Consider the following 15,711-nt stretch of genomic DNA (forward strand, 5'->3'; position numbering starts at 1 on the left):
ATCCGAGGTAGGTGTGGTCTGAGGGGAGGAGAGAACAGACCACAGAGATCTTTGATCACCTATCCCCCAAGCATAAACTTTCTCTCTCACTGGGGGTTCTGGAGCAAACAGCCCTTGAGGAGAACTTCGGAGCCCTTAGTCCCTGGGCACACTGTTCAACCATCATGCTGCGTCTCACAGAGGAGGGTCTGAGGGAGATCAACTGATAGTTCAGCGATGTTTGGTGGAAAAATGGCAATAAACCGACAGGGCTGTGGGTCGACAAATCAAAGGTTCTGCTACCATGGCAACAGAATGACAGGGCAACCCTAAAATTAGAGGAGAAACGAGGATCAGGCCAGGAAAGGTTTAGAGAGAAATCTCCACAGATACTTGGAGGGAAACACAGAGACAAGGTGTGGGGAACTCGAGCCAGGGATGTGGCTCTCCTCCAGCCACCCCCCTTCAAAAGTCTAGATGCCGCGGGCAGGACCCCCTTCCTTCCCAGGCTCAGTTTCCTCATCTACACAGAGAAGCACTTCCGTGGCACCCAGCTGCTCCTCAGTTTGAAAAACATTCCCTGAAAGGTCTGGAATGGGCTTGCGTTGTATGTGTGGAGCCATGGAGAGCAGCAGTACTTACTACAGAGAGCAAGGAAGAAAGGTAATGTGGGTGGTAGCAAACTGTTCCTCATACTTATGGTCTGCACAAGGTCTACCTCCTGTAAACGGTCCAGGGGGACAGGCTTCCTGGATTTATTTCCAGAGTCGCCGACTCTAGCCCTGCAGCCTCTCCCACCACAGCCAGATCCCAGGGGATCCTGTGCACGCTCCGCCCCGACCTTAACCTTGAGCGGAGGTGACAGTGCCCTGCCGCGTCGGCTGCCACTGGGCTCAGCATCAACCGAGCGGGGTCTGCTCTCTGCCCATCTGCCCCAGCTCCAGGTCCTCCTGTGGGCTCCGCCTGACTCGCCTTTTCTCCTTCCCTGATATCCTGGGCGCTCAGTAGCCTGTTACCTATTTTTAGGCTTCGTCTGCAAAATGTGAAAACACTTCTTTGCCCAACCCACTTCACAGACCAGTGACCAAGTGTCTGCGGATACACCTGAAAACTATGAGGTGCTGTTGTGTATTGAAAGGCAGGGTGGGGGAGTGGGGGAGACGATAGTTGGTGGTGTTGCCACTAACCTGCTAGGTGACCTTGGGTGCCTTATATAATCTCTCTGGGTTTCTGTTTCCTCATCATTAACATGGAGTTCAGGATAGCACCTATTCCACAGAGTTACTGTGAGGATTCAGTGAATTAACACACACATCTAGCTACCAGCATCACCACTGCTATTACTGTTATTAGCATTATTGCTTGTGATTATCATCACCCCAGGCTCTCCCTAGCCAGGGGGCCCGGTTGGCCAGTATCAGCCCTTCCTCCTGTTGATAGCCTGTCTGGATTTCCAAATCCTGGTGGTGGGTGGTGAATTCCCCTGGGATGGAGTTGGGGGCAGGTCTGCTCCTTCGCCAACTGTGCAGATGAGTGATGACCAGATGTCACCTCCCCTCTAGCCACAGCCCGTCTGTGCGAGTGACTTCAGCTGAGCTCCTGCCCCCTTGGCCCGTGAGCACAGCCAGCGCAGGTCTGTCCTCTGCCAGGTCTGATTGTGCCTGTCTGGAGTCCCGCTTCCTCCCCGGATGGACACGTAAGGCAGTGAGATGGAAGCGCACAGCCTTAAATCCTTCCCCTAAATCTGTGCTGTCAGGAAATAGCGTTCTCTGCCACTGCTCCAACTGCATAACTTCTTACCGGGCTGAGCGAACCCTCTGCCTGTCTCCAGACAAACGAGGCCCGGCATCTTATTTGCTAGAAAACCCTTCTTGTCCAGAAGGATAAAAACTTCTGTCTTCAATGCATAAAATGACTGTTTCCAGTTTAGTTTTATTGATAAAATTCACACTAAATCCCACAAAAAGATTTCCCTAATAGTGCAGTGAGAGAACTGGAGGAAACTCCAGTCTTCTCAATAGAATCTGCTACACCGTAGGGAAGTCATACTGTACAGCCACCGCCGTTCAGCAGGCTCTTTCCGACAAAGGCATGTTTAACACTTCTAGGAGGAAGTCGACAAAACTACAACTTCCCTAATCTTGAACTTCTCTAACTGGAGCATCCTAGGAAGACCAGTGTGAGTTAAGAGCAAGGCCCAACGCAAGACTACTAAAATATATATTTAACGGTACTTTTATGTAAGATTCTTCTTTTTGGCAACACATCACTTTGAAGATGCTCTAGTAACTGGAGGAGCTATCAGAGTGTTTATTCCCTACTAGCACTCCTTAGGGAACTCACTTTAAAGGAGAGATTAAAAATGCAATGTAATTTCTAGGCTGATGGATCATATAAATGGGGGCTTCTACAATGTGTAGAGAATATACTGGTTTAAACGACCCAACATTTCCCCTCAATTCTGCATATATTAATACACCTAGACAAATTCTTTCACCATTTTTTTCCAGGAGTGAAGACCTTATATTTGGCCCTCCTGAAATAATATATGTCTCAAATGGAAGGAAACGGAAATAATGAGACGTTCCTGATAGGGAACGTGGACCCACGTGGACCTATGATGATTTCCCCGTAACCACCTCGATTTCTTCTCAAGAAGCGTACCTGGGGCAGTAAAGGAGATGTGCTGCCTTGCCGTCCCCGGGGGGCGCCTGGGAGCAGCATAGGCCTCCGTCCTGCTGGTGCCAGGTGCTTACCTCCATGCTGTACCTCTCCACCGTCCTTCTCAGGGGGTCCACAGCCTGCCAGCAAATCAGGATGCACAGGTCAATCAGCAGCATGCCCCCAACGATCACGAGCAGTTTCTGGTCCTTGATGATCTGCAGAGAGGGCAGGGGCAGAAGGGACGTGAGAGAGCTTCCCAAACAGCAGCCGAGGGGCCAGGTCAGGTGGGTGACTGAATGGCGTCACCCCCAGTTTGAAAATTTCCTCAGACTCCCCATCGCCCACAGGATAAATCCAGCCAAGCTCCTTTGCTTGGCATTCAAGGCCTTTCATGAGCTTGGCTTGTCCATGCCCCAAACACACACATATACTTAGTTAAATTTGAGGACTCCCAGGTTCTGGCCCTGCTGTAATTTTCACCCCAGGCCTTTGTGGGTGCTGGCTCTTTTGTCTGGAACACTCTTCTTTCTATGTGGCAAATAATCCTTAGAGACCCAGATTCATTTCGCCTCCTCCACGAAGCCTCCCTAACTCCCACAGCAGAACTAACTACTCCCATAGCACTCTGTTCCCATACTTAATCATACTTAATAAGTTCAATACTTATACTTATGAATAGTAATAGTCATAACTACAAGAAAGAGAATAAATACAAATGCTAACATTTAGTGAACACTTACACTGTGCCTACCTCTAGGTTGACTGTTTTACATACAGCATCTCATACAAAGGCAAATACTATTATTATTCCCAATTTTCAGATGAAGAAACTGAGGCTAGTGCTGGGGGCCAAGTAACTTGCTCAGTGGAATATAGATACTAAGAGGTGAAGCCTAGATTCGAACCAAGCTCCTCCTCTCTCCAGAGTGCACACCCTCAAACATTTACAGCACCTACCAGGTTCTACAGTGACCAGATGCTATATTAAGTTGTATACACATCGGCCCTCCTCAGTAAACTGGGGAACCCCTGACAAAAGGGAAGCCTGTTTTATTTATTTGTTTGCCCTCAGCACCTAGCAGGGCCTGGCATGCAGTCGATACTTAGAAGTTTGCCTGGTTGAATTGAGATGAAGGAATATATAAAGAAGAAATATAATTCCCATCCCACTTTGCAGCTTGGGGTATCTTTATTACACTGTGAAGGTCCCACCCCACTTTATGTCCGTTTGATGGGGATTGGCCTGGGGACAAATGCTGTCTGGGGCAAAGCTAACCTGTATTTCACTCATTGCATGTTTACGTGTCCTCACCCCCCACCCCAATGCCAAACAAAAGCTAATGTGATGAAGTAGTTCTAGAAAAGACTATAGAAAAATAAACAAAACTGAAGCAGAAGCTTAAGAAATATCGCCAGGTCTGGCTTTTAATGATTAAAGCCATCCTTAAAGGAGAAATAGAAACTCAAGAGACTTCTCTGTGGCCAAACTGTGAAAAGAACAAGAAAGTACTGCTGACTTACTGCCAAAGAGATCAAATCCACCAAGACCACTTTACCTGGGGGTGGGGCACTGGCAAAGCCCCCTCTGAGATTTTTCAGAAGCATTCAGTGAACCGCTGATAGCTTGTAGAAACCTGGTTTAACCCCTGCCCTCAGGGGAACCAGGCAGCTCCCTGTTAGCCTTGAGAAATTGGGCCAAAGGGAAGAAATGCCTGAGGAGCTGAGGACTTGGAGGACAGGCTGGAAGGGGCCTCCCTGCTTGATGCTCACCCAGGGCTGTTTGAGCCCCAGGCATTTGCACACACTGCACCTGACCCCTGGAAGTTCCCTCCCCCACCTTTCTGCTGGTTCCCTCCTACCCTGATTTCAAGATTGAGCCTGAGCAGCTGCTCCTCTGTGAATCTGGGCGTGCCCTGCATGGGGCCCATGCTGCAACTGTGTTCCTATCAGAACCGAGGCAGTGACCATCCAGTCTCCCCTCTGTGCCCTGGTGCCTTGTGCAGGGGCTGGCTCTCAAACCTTCTTGAGGAACGTGTGGAGAATGAATGAATGAGCTCTCAGGAAAAGGCCAGGGGAAAGTGGTGCTGTTGAGCAAGTTCAAGGTCACTGTCTCCTGCCTAGGGCTCAGGCTCTACTTCCTATAAGGCACCACCTGCCGCAGGTTCCTATCCTTTCCCAGGCATTTGTAGGTGCTGGTTCTTTCGTCTGAAACACCCTGTTCTTTCTGTGAGAGGCTCTGTGTGGCTGGGTGTGCATGGGGTCGGTTGGGGGTGGCTGGAAACAGGGCTGGCTGGAGAGAGAGAGCCTGCATGACATGTGATGGGGCCTCATGGGGGCCACTGGAGGTTTAAGCGTCTTTGAGCATCAGCGTGATGGGGAGCTCTCTGCAGCATTAAGGGGTGAACCTGAGGCGGGATCCTGCAGGAGGCCAGTTAGGAGCTGGGGCCATTGTCCTGATGAGGCCTGATCCAGAGCAGTGACTACCAGATGGACAGGAGGATGCAGATGCCACAAGCACCGGGCAGGCAGAGTTGTGGGCCTCAGCCTCTCAGTCCTCTCCCCCTCCCCAAACTTCCCCAACCAGCAAGTGCCAGCACCTCCAGGTCCCTCCCTCTCTGCCAAGTCTTTCCCACGAGACATAAGGGGTACTACTCTCCCCACAGTCTAAATCCCAGGAGGCAGTGAACTTGAACTTGCTCAGCAGTACCACTTTCTCCTGGCCTCTTCCTGAGAGCTCATGCATACAGGAGTACGGACCACCTTACACTCCAGCACACCACACCTCAGGTCTGTTGGGACTGCACAGTCTACACTGGACAAGAAGTAGTACATTGAAGGGTAGGGCTGAGAAACATGGGTTGGGGCCACCCTCAGTGAGCCCCTACAGGGGAGAGACCTCCCTTCTGAGTGGATGCTGCACCTCTCCTGCTGCTGCCTGAATAGGGAAGGCACGCATGCAGCACAGAAGATGAGCATCAGAATTTCTCTCTGGTAAATATGAGAGCCAAGTCCTCCCAATTTTAAGGCTCACGTATGAAGTGTGAGGTAGCAGAGTGGCAGTGGAAAGACAGGACCTGGGATTATGTGGACCATCCCTTGTGACCTGGTGTGACCCTAACAAATCACTTCCTCTCTTATTCTGCATTTCTGATTTGTAAAATGGCAAGGAGTGGGGAGGTTCACGTAATATCTCTAAGTACGGTGCAAAAAAAGAACACCGTTTTGGATCTATAAGACCTCATTCTAATCCCAGCTCCTGTGAAATGTTATCTTGATCAAGCTGTATGACTCTGTTAGGCTTATTTCCTCCTCTAAAAGTGAGACCGGTGAGCTCTAAGCTGCAGAGTTGGTATAAGAGTGAAATGAGGTGATGTATGGAAAGCACCTAGCACAACATCTGGCTCAGAGAAGATGCTCAACAAATGGGCTGCGTAGCTACCATTACTTGGGTTTTGAGAATGCATGGTTCTGTGTTTATGTGGAGGACAGTGACATCTAGGGGCAAAGGGTGATACTGCACCTCAGCTCTGCTAGACTCAGGGCTAATCATCACACAGACAGGCCCAAGGTGGGAAGATCCTGAGAGTAACAGGAGAGGACATGTCTAATTTCCTTTTGGTACCACTTCCAAAGCCTGGCACTTGACCACTGTTTGTGACTAAATGGATTTAGTTTAAGTAGTTATGGATCACATTTGATTTATTAATCACAGGAACATTTATTGAGTGCCTACTCTGAATCAGGTTCTTTTCTAGGCACTAGGGCTGCAGCAGTGAGCAAAACATGAATATCCTACATTCATAGAGCATGCATGATAGTGGGAGACTAATAATGAATAATTATACAAATACCCCATACGTATACACAATACAATGCTAAAGAGAGGTGACAAAAATAATCTTTTAAAAAGATCTAAAAATTTAAATTTAAAAAATAGCACTGACCTAACCCTACAAAGTCTGAGCACCATAGAATACTAGAATTAGGCAAGGCCATGTCTCTAGTCTCACCTCAGCTTCCCTGACTTCCTTTCTTATTTTTCAGCTTTCTCTTCAAAAGCTGCACACACTTTCCTCGGTTATGTCAGTGCACACTGATGCCATGAAACTGAGTACTCTCTCTGAGGCCAGGAGGTTACTTGTGCTCCATTCTCACTGAGTGAGAGATGAGAGTGAAGTCACCCAGGAACGATTAAGCACCCAGTTCTGGCATCAGATCTGAGTTTGAATCTTACTAACTAGCTGGGAGACCTTGGTAAGTTTCCTAACCCATCTGAGCCAGTTTTCTCATCTACACAATGGGGAATGATGACCACACAAACCACTAGATTACCAGAGCCTGGCTTACAATTACTGTTCAACAGATGTTAGCTATTACTAGTAAACATCACTTCCCATGGTTGTTTAGAGCAGAGATCAGCAAACTACGAATTTGGGCCACTGTTTGTCTTTGTAAATAAAGTTTTATTGGAACACAGTCATATCCATTTGTTTATGTGTTTGCCTTTGGCTACTTTCATTCTACAATAGCAGTGTTGAGTGGCTGTGACAGAGACTGTATGGCTTGTGAAGCCTAACATAGTTACTGTCTGACTCTTCACAGGAAAAGTTGGCTAACATCTTCTTTTGGGAAAACGGCATTTCTTTATTTTTCCAAAAAACTTCAGATATTTTGACTGATTCAGACTGGCCTTCTACTAGGACCAGATTATTGCCTACTTCCAGGGACGCCATTCCAGAGGGAATACAGTGTGAATGGTGCCCCCTGGAGTTGTACAACCAGAGGCCCTGCCTTCCTGCCGTCACTCAGATGACGGACACTCTCTTGGCATTTTCCTGAAGCTGAGCCTGGATGAAGGTCTGAGAGGATGGCCCTATGTTATTATTTGCAACCGTATCAAGTCATATATGTAGTGAAGTTTCTTTGTCCTCAGAAAACATCTGCCCCCACAACATCTCATCTCTGAGTTACCGCTCTAGTCTCAACGTTCCAATTTGGTCCTAGTAAGAGAAGAGGCAGAATAAAGACTGTGGTAGTGGGCTTCCCTGGTGGCACAGTGGTTAGGAATCCACCTGCCAATGCAGGGGACACGGGTTCAAGCCCTGATCTGGGAAGATCCCACATGCCTCAGAGCAACTAAGCCCGTGAGCCACAACTGCTGAGCCTGCGCTCTAGAGCCACAATTACTGAAGCCTGTGCTCCTAGAGCCCGTGCTCTGCAACAAGAGAAGCCACCGCAATGAGAAGCCCACGCACCGTGCACAGCAACGAAGACCCAACACAGTCAAAAGTAAATAAATTAAAAAAACACTGTGGTAGTGAGGCTTCTCAATTCAAGATTTTACGATTGATACTATAAAAATACTGAATTTAGAAGCATTAAGTCACCACATGTCAATACCTCCTTTAACAGGCTTCTTTTTCTTTAATGTCTTTCAAAATGTAGCCATATGGGGTGAAGTTTGTGTATGTGTGTTTGGGGAGGGTGTGACATGGTGGGTGGAGGGAGGATGAGGTGGGAGACAGGGAAGGAAGAAAAGGGTAAAAAGACTGAAAAAGAAGTGTGAGATTGCATTTTCAGATTGAGGTAAATCTTGTATATGTGTCAGTAAAAAAAAATTAAGGGCTTCCCCGGTGGCTCAGTGGCTAAGAATCCGCCTGCCAGTGCAGGGGACACTGGTTCGAGACCTGGTCTGGGAAGATCCCACATGCTGCGGAGCAACTAAGCCCGTGGGCCACAACTACTAAGCCTGCGAGGCACAACTACTGAGCCCATGTGCCACAACTACTGAAGCCGGTGCGTCTAGAGTCCATGCTCCACAACAAGAGAAGCCACTGCAATGAGAAGCCCGCGCACTGCAAGAGTAGCCCCCATTCACCGCAACTAGAGAAAACCCGTGCACAGTAACAAAGACCCAATGCAGCCAAAAATAAATAAATAAATTTTTTAAAGTGCATAAGAAAAAACATTAAAAGAAAAATAAGAGGCTCACTTTAAAAAATGTTTAAACTTAAAAAAAACCAATAAAACAAAACAATGACAATAAAAACCAACCTTGGCTATGTAAAATGTTGGAGCCATGGAGAATTCAATCCCAGTTTTGACCTGCGACTGCCACAACCCTTTAAAAACAATCTCGTTCCCAACTTGAGTTTCTGATCTGTGAAAGGTATAAATTTCTCTTCTATACCCTTAACCTCCTCTAATTTGGCTGATAAATGATACTCAGCTGTAGCGCCACAAGGCTTTTCCTGGAATAACTGGAAAGCCTAGAGCAAAAACTGTCTCACACTGGAAAGGTGTATTCATGTGGCCTAAATCATTTTCACAACAGGCTAAACTGGTGACCAAATCTTGTACTCAAAGACTTTGGCAGTTTTTCAGACAGGCCCCTTCCTGGACGCGTGGGCCCACCACCTGCCTGGGCTCTCACTTTGCCCAGACCCCTGGGGTGGGGAGAGTCCCCTTGTCCCAGGCAGCCCAGCAGGCTGTGGCCACATCACAGCCCCAACTCCCATGGCGCTTTCAGACAACTGAACTCCTGAAGTCTTCCCTGGCATGTTTTGTCAATTGTTGCCAGGCAATCTGAGTGTTCTTGCTTAGTGATCACATGAGTAATAGAAAATAAAGGCCAGTTCTCCACTGCCAATAATAATGTGCATGAATTACATATTGACACAAAGAAACGAACACTGTGATTCTTCAAAACCAGGATGGACTTGTCATAAATGGCAGAGCCACAGAGCAGGAGGGGCCCAAGAAGTTACCTGGTGGCTGTCAAACTTTGGCTTGTATCCGCTTTGCCAGGAGGGCTGGTGGAAACACACGTTCCTGGGCTCCAGGAACCAGATTCTCAGGGCTGGGCGAGCTGAGAAAGCGAATTTCTAACAAGCTCCCAGGTGATGCCAACAATGCTGCTGGTTCAGCTTGCACTCTGAGTAGCCCTGATCTAGACCAGAGGTCTCCCACTCTGGCTGTATATTAGGATCACCTGGGGAGGTCTAGTACTCCCAATGCTCAGCTCCAGCCCGGAGGTGTGGGCTGGGCTGGGTTACTTCTTGTAGTTTTCAAAAGCTCCCATTTGATTGTAATGTGCAGCCAGGTCTGAGAAGGACCAGGTGGCCAGGCTCCTCATATTACAGACAGGAGGGAGTTGTCACAAATGCTCCTGAGCCCCAGTGAGAGGAGGGATTTCCAGGTGAGCACAGGCAATGGGTGGCAGAGCCGAGCTCTTTCCTCCCTCTAAATGCAGCCCATAATTGTCCTAAGGTGGTCTGGTGTGGGGCACAGGGTGAAGGGAGGGCACACCCCCCCCATCTGGAGAGCAGCTCCCTGGCAGTGAAGGGGCAGGCAGCGAGGCTGATGAGTGACAGGTGCCACTGGGCACCAGGCAGAATCACAGCTCAGGAGACAATGCCATTTCAATACTTCACCATTTTACAGATAAGGAAACAGAGGCCCTGAAAGATGAAGAGGTTTGCTGAAGGACCCATGGCGGGTCAGCAGTGAAGCAGGGAGTAGAAGCCTGCTCTCCTGCTGTGTCTGCTGGCCCTACCACCTCGGGCTCACTTGCTGTCTGCCACAGGCGTGATGGCTTATGACCCAGGTACTCGGATGGCAAATGCAAGCTTGGGATGAAGAACTGGAACAACAGGCACCACGTTCCAGAGTGGGATGAGGTCACAGTGCAGGATTTTCAGAGGAGATGTCTGTAAATGGGTTATACACCCATCAGGGATTTTAAAAGTGTGTGTGTGGGGGTGGGTAGAGTTGAATCAAGAAGAGGATTTTTGGAAAGACGTGTCATGATGCTATCTCACCTCATCCCCAGGTGAGAGGACGGGGGGTATGCTTCCTCCTTGACCTCAAATCAAGAGGGAGGCTTAAGGAGAGCACTCAGATGGCTTGATTGCTAAGGGCTCCCTGCAGCCTGGGGGACCTGGTGAGCTGATGCCTCACTCCTGCCTGAGAAACCCACGGGAGGATAACGGGCCAGTTGCTCCATGGATGGAGCGGAAGAGGGGAAGTGGCTACAGTGGGATCAGCCACAATCCTTGAGTTTGTAGGAGCGAAGGATGTGTGAGTGCTTCCTGAGCACCAGGTGTGGGCCCTGGGCCAGGTAGAGCTGTGTGGCCTGCCCAAGGCAAGCTGGAGGGGCGGGCCCAGGAGTGGGGGACTGCCACATGTCTGTGGAAGGAGCCACAAATGGCCAAAGGGGGGAGTATTTCACCCATGTTGGGGCCACTGCAGGAGAGTAAATCCCAGTAATGGGGGCTTTGAAAATTCCACAAAAGGACTCCATGAGAGCCTAAAGGGTGTGCTTAACCAATGCCAGGCCCAGCAAGATGGATGCAGCTCCTGGCAAGTGAGGTCCTTCCTGCCCCTTCCACCACTCGAAGCCCCAACTCAGGAGGGTTCAGAAACCCTGGGAATGGGACAGGGAAAACACTCAGTCTGGCAAAAGAGAGAAGCAGCCCATCGCACCCCTTCTCCCAGGGCAGGTGACTGGCTGCTTCAGGCCAAGCTGGGGAAGGAAGAGGCGATGCCTTTGAAGGCAGTTTGAGGTTTTGAATATTATGATGGACTCCACATATTAGCTGTTGACCAGAGGACCTTCAAAGTCATGAGACTTGCCCGAATTTTTATCTTAGGAGCAAGGGAAGAAGAGTGCCAGCCATCGGAAGAGTTAGAAAGGACAGTGAGGGGAAAGCTTCTCTATGACTACATCCTAAGAGTCAAGCTTAATCAACATGATGGTTACAGCCAACCACAGAGGTGGCAACTGCTTTCCTCCCACACGAAGGAAGGGCTCCTGTCCTCTAAAGGCCTCTTTGAAAATGGAAGCATTAAATCAGGCCCCTGCCCTGTTTCACTCTCCTCTTTCAAGGGCTCCCCACTGCCCACAAGTTAAAGTTCAGGTTCCTTACCGTGGCTCCTGCCTTCCCCTGTGGCTTCCTCCTGTACCCTTTCCCCATGAACCCCTCAGCAACGTGAACACACCCCTCCCCTCACCAGGCCTCTGTGCACACAGTTCCCTCTGGGAGAGGGAAAACTCCCCAGCCTCTGCTTCCTACTCACCCTCCAGGTTTTAGCATAGGTGTCACTTCCTACACCAAGCCCTCCCTGGGTGCTATACCCCAGTATCCCCCATATGCACCCAACCAGCCCTTATCACCTTGCATTGTAAACGCTTTGTTAGCTGTCTGATGTCCCCAGGAGGCTGAAGGTGTTGGGGGCTGGGGTGGAGGGCTGTGTTTAGCTTGAATCCCCAGCAAATAGCCCAGTGCCTGGCATACAGTAGGTGCCTAATAAATCTTTTAAAAATAAATACTAAATGAACATTGCAAACACCCTGCAACAGAAGGAGGCATTACCTTCTTCTTCATTTTCACGTTTTTGAAGATGGCGTGGACCCTCCATGTCTTTGCGAACATTGCCCCAAAGGCGGTCGTGTAGCCCACGGTGAGAATCCAGGTCCTGACCTAGAGGCCATGAGAAAACAGAGGCATTAACATCTCCTGGGGGACGGACTTCATCAGTTAGGAGAGTGTCCCAACAGGGGGACTCTAGATGGGGACAGATGCTCTACTTTACATACTGTAGAGTTTTACTAGCATCAATAGTCCTTCAATCACATTTCAATCTGATAGAGGCTTAGTTCTATTGGCCACTCGCCAGACCAGGGCCAGGGCCCTGGGCGCAGAGGCATATGAGATTCAAATCCTGCCTTTCATGGGCCCACAGCCCAGAGGGAGCCAGTCATAGACAGAGGCACAGAGGCCCCCAGGACCACTGAGGCGCCACTAAGGGGTTTCAGACCAGCCCTCTGATCTTCCCTCCCTCCTTTCCTTCTCTGACAGCCTTCTATACGGGGAGACAGGCCTGCAGAGGTGCTCCCAATTGCTGATTTCTCTGCCTCCTCACCCAAGTCTCTAGGAGACGAGGCAGTCCCAGGAACCTCTTCCACAGGACTCCCAGGTCCTGGGTTGTGGGCAGCGGGGAGGGCTGAGCACTGAGCTGCAGGGGCTGAGACTGGGCAGGACAACAGGCCTGCATGGCCCTTCTCCAGTGCTAGTGACCCAGCCACTCTGGTAAAGCAGGGCAGAACTCAGCCAGAACTGGCCCCGGGGATGCCTGACTGGCAGCTGCACCAGCCCAGCTCCTGGCCATCGTCAGGGGCTGCTCATTGAGGGGGAAGGCCAGAGGAGAGGGGCTGTGACCTTTCCACTCCCACCAGGGGCCCGTCTCCTCATGCTTTTGGAGAAAGAGAGGAGCGATGCTGCCTGGGTCCCTGCTCAGGACTAAGGCCTTATCTGGCTCTCAGCTGTTCCACAGCACCAAAGTGTGCCCTGATCCCCAGCCCCGGGCTGGTGGCTGCCACAAACTTCCAGCCCTGATAGGAGCCAACAGCCTGATCCTTGCAGGCTGGGTCACCACCTGTTAGGTCTTGGGGGCCTCCTGGATGCCCACTCCCCACCTGCACTGCCATTGTGGCCAGACCCCAGCCTCTCCCGAGTCCACCCTCACCGGCTGGTCTGGATACCCTCCAAGAACCAGGAGACTCCCCTAGCTCCAGGTTGGTCCCCACATCATGGCCCAGGACTGGGCTGTATGCCACTGGGTTCTGGGGCCTCCCACTCACTGGGACAAAAAGGCTGCGTGCTCCGTGAGCTCTGGTTCTAGACTATGGTCTTTCCCCGGCTCTTTCTCAGCTCCGTTGAACTAAGTTCCCCCTGAAAGGTCCCCACCTGCCTCAGCTGAACATAGCAGGAAGGTGGGCGCGTTAGGAGAGAGAGAGACAGTTGGGCTGGAGTGGACAGGCCGGGCCCTCTGTGTCCAGAGCCCAGCAGGTTTGCCCACCTCAGTGCTCCCATCCAGCCCAGGGCTACAGGCAGTTATGTAGGAGGTTCCCAGACATGCTCCCTTCAGGGAGTCCCTTCACACTGCCTTTCTAGCAACTTGGTTCTCTAGCTTTTCAGAGACAGGGCATTTCCCCTTTCCATTTTATCTGTAAAAATAGGAACTGGTTGGGTAGATGGCAAGACCAACCCCCTAAGGTAGGACAACAGCATTACCTCGATTGTTCAGAAACACAGATGGGTGAGGTGTGAATGCTGACAATGGTAAGGGTGAGGACTTAACCTTCTTCTTTTTTTTTTAATTTCAAAAATTTCTGACAGGCAAGAACGAATCACAGTACTTTAGAGAAGGTGTAGGATGGCCACGTCATTACCCGTATTATAAAACAAGGATGGAAGAAAAGTAACAGAATAGAGACAGGGAAGGAGCCAATTATTCGGAATTTAGACCTGAGCTTATTCAATGACCAGATCACACATTCCTAGCCTATCAGAGTTGCACAGGACCTTACAGATCATTTCATTCATTCATTCATTTGTTCACCTGTTCATTCAATAAGGATTACTGGGCCAGAAACTAAGTATACAATGATAAAAACAAACAAATAAAACAACAACAACAACCAAAACCAGAGTGATTTTTTGGAGTCATCAACTGAGTTGAGAAAACCCCTTTGTAGATGAAGAAACTGAGACTCGGGGCATTAAGGTATTTCTCCCAACCACACCACCCAGCTCCAGAGCTGAGCCCGGAAGTCAAGGCCTTGACCCAGTCCAGCCCTCTCTCCCCGACATCATGCCACCTGCTCCTCAGAGAGTCTCCTTACCCCAATCAGGTCCATCCCCGCCTGGGAGGCAGCTGTCAAAGGGACAGCACACTGGGGGAGTAGCTGACCAGCCTGAGAACTGGCTGATTTCAACACACTTTTAGAGCTAATGGTTGACATGACTGTGAAGACCAATGGTCTCCAAGCCCTTTTGATCATGTCTCCCTATCAGAAAAACAATTTTAAACACGAACATATACGAACAAGGAAATTTTTAAAAGGATGGTAAGAGATGAAATAATATGGTTATTTTTACCTCATAATGTGGCAGACAAAGATCTCTTATTTTGGGTTAAAGTATTACTCCAATATGCTTGGCATTATTATATTTGCTTTGACTTATATTTTTTTTGGCATAATCATTTTCGGGCCACTTGTCTATTTTGTAGGGTCAAATTCATTAAGACCCAATAATACAAGTGAGTTAAGTTAGTAAAAACTCAATGATGTAAATTTAACCTGGCAACTGGAAACGGCAATATGTTGCCATAAACTGAAAGCACAGAATGGGTGAGGATGCCTGGCCAGAAAAGAGGTAACCTAGCAGGCCCAAGACCTGCTGGCAAGGTTCGCTTAAGCTGGTGTTTGAGAACTTGGATTTGGGGAGGGTTCCCACCATTCCCTCAATGATAAGAGTGACTCTGTGCCTGAAGGGTTTGTGCAAACAGCGTGATTTATGCCGCACACCTGCGTTCCTTCTGAGAGCCTGGAATTTTGGTATGTGCTCAGTAGAGGGTACCCAGGTGACCGGACCCCAATAAAAACCCTGGGGGCTGAGTGTCCAGTGAGCTTCCCTGGTAGACATTTCGTGTGTTGTCACAAGTCGTTGCTGGGGTTTTAAGTGCACCCTGTGTGACTCCACTGGGAGAGGCTCTGGGAAGCTTGCACCTGATTCCCTGTGACCTCACCCCATGTGCCTTTTCACTTTGCTGATTTTGCTTTACGTTCTTCCTCTGTAATTAATCATTGCTGTGAGTACAATTCTATACTGGGTCCTCCTAGAGAATCACTGGACGGGGGGTTGTCCTGGGGATCCTGGACACAATGCCCTGTGGCTGGCTCATGTCACAGACTGACCAACCACTCCGTTCTCAGGAGAGTTCCTGCATGAGACCACCAGACACACCCACTGGGCCAGGGCCCCGGGGTCAGTCTGAGTATTAAATCTTAGTAAAGCTTAATTTCTTTCATTTTTTTTTACATAAAAAAGTAAACAAAGGCTGTAATACGTTCTTCCACAAGATGATCCCAGTGGGTTCACATCCCATTTGGAGACAGCTCTTCAGACAATGATGAAACAACACTAGAAGAAATACTCTGGAAAGCAGGAGAGTGGGACCCTTACCAGCAGAGCCACCTACCCCCTGCTGCCTCTGCTCAGG

General features: G+C 49.5%; 1 protein-coding gene across 1 annotated transcript in view; it reads right to left on the reverse strand.

The window, feature by feature from the left end:
- GABBR2 (gamma-aminobutyric acid type B receptor subunit 2) overlaps nucleotides 1-15,711 on the reverse strand; it is a 365,880-nt gene that overhangs the window by 53,274 nt on the left and 296,895 nt on the right. The window contains exons 12-13 of the mRNA XM_029201547.1: nucleotides 12,018-12,125; nucleotides 2,736-2,858 (exon numbers count right to left, since the gene is read on the reverse strand). Of these exons, the coding sequence (XP_029057380.1) occupies nucleotides 2,736-2,858; nucleotides 12,018-12,125 (231 nt within the window). The remainder of the gene's footprint in view (nucleotides 1-2,735; nucleotides 2,859-12,017; nucleotides 12,126-15,711) is intronic.

This window comes from Monodon monoceros, unplaced genomic scaffold (genome assembly GCF_005190385.1).
Source record: "Monodon monoceros isolate NGI ecotype Baffin Bay Population unplaced genomic scaffold, NGI_Narwhal_1 Super_Scaffold_5, whole genome shotgun sequence".
Classification (NCBI taxonomy): Eukaryota; Metazoa; Chordata; class Mammalia; order Artiodactyla; family Monodontidae; genus Monodon; species Monodon monoceros.